The sequence below is a fragment of the Garra rufa genome, chromosome 9 (genome assembly GCF_049309525.1).
Source record: "Garra rufa chromosome 9, GarRuf1.0, whole genome shotgun sequence".
Classification (NCBI taxonomy): Eukaryota; Metazoa; Chordata; class Actinopteri; order Cypriniformes; family Cyprinidae; genus Garra; species Garra rufa.
The window spans coordinates 20,519,019-20,525,018 of NC_133369.1; the positions used below are offsets into that span (position 1 = coordinate 20,519,019).

General features: G+C 34.8%; 1 protein-coding gene across 1 annotated transcript in view; it reads left to right on the top strand.

Moving 5' to 3' along the window:
• mroh1 (maestro heat-like repeat family member 1) overlaps nt 1-6,000 on the top strand; it is a 40,413-nt gene that overhangs the window by 25,460 nt on the left and 8,953 nt on the right. The window contains exons 25-33 of the mRNA XM_073847773.1: nt 14-93; nt 235-373; nt 473-568; nt 656-760; nt 3,544-3,679; nt 3,824-3,936; nt 4,072-4,224; nt 5,454-5,608; nt 5,724-5,889. Of these exons, the coding sequence (XP_073703874.1) occupies nt 14-93; nt 235-373; nt 473-568; nt 656-760; nt 3,544-3,679; nt 3,824-3,936; nt 4,072-4,224; nt 5,454-5,608; nt 5,724-5,889 (1,143 nt within the window). The remainder of the gene's footprint in view (nt 1-13; nt 94-234; nt 374-472; nt 569-655; nt 761-3,543; nt 3,680-3,823; nt 3,937-4,071; nt 4,225-5,453; nt 5,609-5,723; nt 5,890-6,000) is intronic.

Sequence of the window (6,000 nt, forward strand, 5' to 3'; positions counted from 1 at the left end):
TATTTACCTTCAGGACTTCATAAAAGCAGAACCAACAGATGTCATGCGGACCCCTGTTCGCTATCTTGTTTTGACCACATGTGCCAACCTCATGTATCCTACCGTTTAAATCTTTTACGTGTTCATCTGCACTTCTACGTTCATTCATTTTAAAAGATTTGTCATTGTAAACAGATGCTAAACTGACATCTCAATCAAGCTTTAATCTTTTAAGAACTTGACTCAAGCCTTCAGAATCTTAGATCCTCCTTTAACAGAAAATGAAAACTTTGACTTGTTAAAAACGTGTTTGAATGGAGTTTACGGGCTTCCTACTGTGGACACTCCAGACAAGGCTAAAGATGAAGAAGCCCTGGATCCACAGCAAAGAGAGGTCAGAATAAAATATGCATGGTTCTACACATCCCCGGGAACATCTTCTGTATGCTTTAAACATAAAGCTTGTTTTTCACTGCAGTGCATTTTCCCTTAGGTCTTGTATTCAGATACTTTTAACGCTCTTCATGAATTGCTGAGGAATGTGTTAGCCAGAGACTTGAGTCCTGATGGTCTGCAGTCTGTGTTCAAGGTAAAGAAGCAACTATAAAAGTTACTTGCTATTTTGTAGTCCCTTTGTCTGAGCACCATTTATTGAGTGCTTTTGTATTTTCCCCAGCATATAGAAAGCTGGCTGAGCTCAGGACAAGACCATGAGCGGGAGAGGGCAGTAAAGACCACAGCAGAGTTACTGCGGTTCTACTTGGACAATCTCAGTGTGAAGGTAAAGAACATCATTGACTTATGTATGTGTGTGTATATTACCTGCATCCGCCTTATTTTTCAATGCAGAAGTAAACCGTTTTCACTTCATTAGCCTCTGTAGGGAACTAATGAGAAGAATAGCAAAGTGCAGTAAACGGAAAAATTGTTCACACTACAAACCAGTGTGTTCATAATTTAGATAATACATTAAAATAATATGGTAAGACACACCAATTTGCAATATCAAGCAGCAAAAAGAGCTGTTTTGCACAGCTAAAAATGTCTGGAAGCGGATGAGACTGAAAGCCAGACACATTAAATTTACAAATGGCTGCCCGCTTTTACGGGAGAAAAATAAGGTGGATAAGATCTATAATGCAGAAATTAGTGTTAGTCTTTAAAGGTGCACTGTGTAAAATTTAAGATGATCTCTAGACAGAGTTGCAATATAATATACATAACTATGTTTTCAGGGGTGTATAAAGACCTTACTTAATGATCCATTATATTTTTATTACCTTAGAATTAGCAGTTTATATCTACATACACTGCGGGTCCCCTCACATGGAAGTCGCCGTATTGTTTCTACAGTAGCCCTAAACGGACAAACTGCTCTACAGATCGCGTTTCATCACTGTTGTTCTTGCGAAAAAACACTGACACAATGATGAACAAGTAACAGTAATATTCACAATAACATCGTTTTATTGAATTATTAAGTAAATATAATTCCTTAATTTACGTTTTAAAAGAAACCTCATTATTCGTTGCTGTCTAAAACGACGACGTCTTTAATCCTGTATTGGCTTCCATAGCTTCTTTAAAGGGAGGAGTGAGCGGTTGACTGTTGCAATTCACAACCTCACCGCTAGATGCCGCAAAATCTACACACTGCACCTTTAAATGTCTAATGTTGGGAAAGGTTTCTTTGAAAGGATTTACATTTTATGCATCTCTAAAATACCCAACAGGCTCAAACATATTACAGCAGTATAGTTCTGCACCAACATTAGAGAGGAAGAGGGTTTCATTTTATACAAGTAATAAACAAATTGTTACCTAAATTACCTAAACATTTGAATTTTGTCATTAATTACATACCCTCAAACCCGTAAAACTGTTATTTATCTTCGGAACACAAGATATTTTTTTTTAAATTCAAGAGCTTTCTGACAGCAGTGCAACTACCACATTCAAGGCCCAGAAAGGTAGTAAGAACATCATTAAAATAAATTTGGTATTTTTGTTTACTTTTGCACAAAAATTATTCTCATAGCTTTATAAAATTAAGGTGTTGTGACTGATGTCACATGGACTATTTTAACCAATGTCCTTACTACCTTTCTGGGCCTTGAACCCGTCAGCTGCTTAGAACGGGCTTAGAACGACATGAGGGGGAATAATTGATGACAGAATTTTCATTTTTGGGTGAATTATCCCTTTAAATAAATAGAAAAGAAATTTGATTATACTATAATTAAAAGATATAGATATTAGGGATGTAACAATATCAAAATCTCATGATACAAAAATGTTACGATATGAAGTCCACAATACAATATTATTGCCTTTTTTTTTTTTTTAAAGACAAATGAAGACTTGCAAAAATCTTCAACAAAAATTTTGTACATTTTAAAATTTAATTATTCTATCTAATGCACTTCAAAATTAAGAGCTCCGACACATGTTTTTAACTAAGGCAACTTAAGTCAGAAAAAAGTCTTTTACCTGAACTTTATCAGGGACTCAACCCTATTTTTATTTGTGGTGTACTGTCTCAGTCTAAATTACATCCGCACTGGTGTTTAAAAAAACAGAATATAATAATAAAAGTTTTAAAATTATTGTTTTTCCAATGACAGTAATAGCCGTATATTGTAAAACAATTGCACTGTAAAATAAATATTTCATAGGATTATTATTTTTTCTTTACACTACAGTAGGAAAATTACAATACTTTTCTCTTTTCTACATTTAAAAAATTATCATTTGAATTTGGACTGCAGTAACATTACCCATTTAAGCCGCAAATTTAGTGAAATGCTGTGATCATCTTCCGTGACAAAAAAAGCATAACTGGTGGCAGTTAACCATGAATTAAGCCATTCTGAGACGCAGAAAACAACAGATCACGAGCTGATCGCCTAAAAGAAGTGCGCTCTTTGCTTTGAAACGCGAAGCAACTTAATTAAGGGATTTTTGCCAAAGTGCCAAAAAAAAGCCAAATTATTACTTTTGGTTTTAGTTTGTTTGACAGATACTGTGCCAAAACTTAATGGCCCTGAACACAACTTTAAAGACCATTTATGTTAGAATAAGAAGATTTGAAAATATTTAATAAAAACTACACTTTTTTTTTTTTTTTATATAAACCTATGGTTTATATTGCCATGTGACCACGATAGTATTGAGAGAGTTTTGCCATCACGATACCAGGAATAGTTATTAAAGTAATTAAAAAATTATGATGTTAATTTAGCAATTAAAGTGTTGCTTTCTGTGTGGAAAAAGGGTATTTGTACTTTGGGATTGTTACCCCAAAATTCACACTGTGAATCAGCCTAGACAAATTTCTTACATCCTTTATATACAAAGCGTTCACTTTTAAGCCTATTATTTCATTCTGCCCAAGATGAAACGTTAAGTAAGATCATTTATTTTGCTCTTCCGAAAAGACGTTTTGGTTACCTCAAGGCACTGATTAATGAAATATGTACTTTGGGGAACAAATGTAGTTAAAATCTTATTAGATCTCAAGCTCAGTGCTAATGAATCTTTCTCTTTCATTCTCTCTCTGTCTAGAATCTAGTGACATTCCATAATTTGGGAGCTCTTGTGGGGCGTCTAGCCCCGCGGTGCACAGACCCAAACCCTGAGGTGCGACAGGCAGCCATAGACTGTGTCTACAGACTGATGTACATTCAGCTGCGCTATGAAGGTACTGCCCAGTTTTTCATAGCACAGCTTAATTTTGTCTAACCCAGGGGTGAGCTTCGGATTGACACTCTGTCAATATGAACTTGTTTACTGTTATGTTTTGCTGAAATACTTGGGTATCTTGCCTCTTTCATTTTCCTGACAGGCTTTTCACTGGACCACAAGGACGATTCAGTTGAGGGTCTGTTAGATGTTCGCGAGAAGCTAAGCAATCCTGACCATTCAGTCTTGTATAAAACCTGCTCTGAGCTGACAAAGGTTAATTACATCCTGATGTAATGTTCTCCTAAAATACTGATACTTCCAAAAAACTTTATGTATCCACCAGCTCTCTTTCTGAAACTAAAACTGACTCGCTTTCTCCCTCTCCACCCCCTGTGTCCTGTGTTTTAGATCATCAGTAAGCGTTTGCCCCAGCAGCAGTTGAGCACCCTGTTGTTTATGCTGTTTGATGGTTTGGTGGACTCTCAGTCCAACTGTTCCAGAGCATCCAGCGTGATCCTCAACACCTTGCTGAAGAACAGAGGTGGTGGCCTGCAGGATCTGGTACATTTATACGTTCGTTAGATTCTGTGAAATCAAACATATTTTAGTGTTAGCAAATGTTCTTACATGAATAGTTTTTTAATGAATAGATTTTTTGTGAATAAAGTGACTTAAATTACTGCTTATTTACAGCTTATTACTTAAGCTTAGCTTGCACTACCAGTCAAAACAGTATGATTTTTAATGTTTTTAAAGAATTCTTTTCTTCTCATCAAGCCTGCATTTATTTGATCCAAAATACAGCAAAAACAGTAATATTGTGAAATATTTTTACTCTTTAAAATAACTGCTTTCTATTTGAATATATTTTAAAATGTAATTTATTCCTGTGATCAAAGCTAAATTTTCAGAATCATTACTCCAGTCTTCAGTGTCACATGATCCTTCAGAAATCATTCTAATATGCTGTTTTGCTGTTCAATAAACTTTTTTTATTATTATTATCAAAATTACAACTGTTGAGTACATTTTTTCAGGATTCTTTCATGAATTAAAAGATCCAAAGATCAGCATTGATCTAAAATAAAAAAGCTTTTTTAACATTATACAATATACCATTTAAAAGCTTGGAGTCAGAATATTTGTATTTTTATTTTGTTTGGGAAAGAAATGTAAAAAAAAAATGAATACTTTTATATTTAGCAAGAATGCTTTAATTTGTTCAAGAGTGATGATAATGACATTTTTAATGTTACAAAAGATAAATGCTGTTCTTCTAAACTTTCTATTTATCGAAAAAACTGAAAAATACTATTCAGCTGTTTTCAACATAATAATAATAATAATAATAATAATAATAAAAATGTTTTCTGAGCAGCAAATCAGAAAATTTTAGAATAATTTTTGAAGGATCATGTGACTGGAGTAATGATGCTAAAAATTCAGCTTTGAAAACACAGGAATAAATTGCATTTTAAAATGTATTCAAATAGAAAGCAGTTTTTTTTTAATAGTAAAAATGTTTTTGCTGTACTTTGGATCAAATAAATGAAAGAGACTTCTTTAAAAACATTAAAAACCTTACTGTTCAAAAACTTTTGACTGGTAGAATATTAGTAGCTTGTAGTTTTGAAAACTAGTTTAAAAGAAGTTTCTCCAACATTCCCATAATCCCTCTCACTGACATGTCCACAAGTGCTTCCTTCATGCTGTTGTTTTCATGTTCAATGAAATTGTAATTATTTTTTATTTTGTCAGTTTTCATTTGTTGTGTCTTGACTCTTTGTCAGGTGCCAGAGATGCTGGAGGTGTTGCACAACCGGCTGCAGGTGATTGGTGAGGAGCAGGTGAAGGTAGCCATCGGTCAGTCCATCCTCATTCTCGCTACACAGCATCTGCAGACTGTGGTCAACACGCTCGTTGCCTACCCACTACCATACGACAGGTGATTACTGTGTGTGTTGTTTAGGTATATGGCATTCATTGTCTGTCATGTGCTCCATGATGCACAAGCATAATAATGATGTGCTTATGTTTGTGTCATTGTGTGTTTTCTCCAGCTGGAGCTGTGAGATGTGGATGGCTCTAGGAGCAGACAGCACTCTGGCCCTGCAAATCATGGAGATGATTATCGAGAAGCTGAATGTTATGGTTCCCTATGTAGATAAAAAGGAGTCCATGTTGAGACCCGGTTTGACCAAAGTTGCCACAAGCCAACCATTGGCTGTAAGTATTTATATATGTTTGATTTGTGTTATTCGGCTATTAAAGGGATAGTTAACCCAAAAATGAAAATTACACCATGATTTACTCACCCTCAAGCCCTCCTAGATAGAT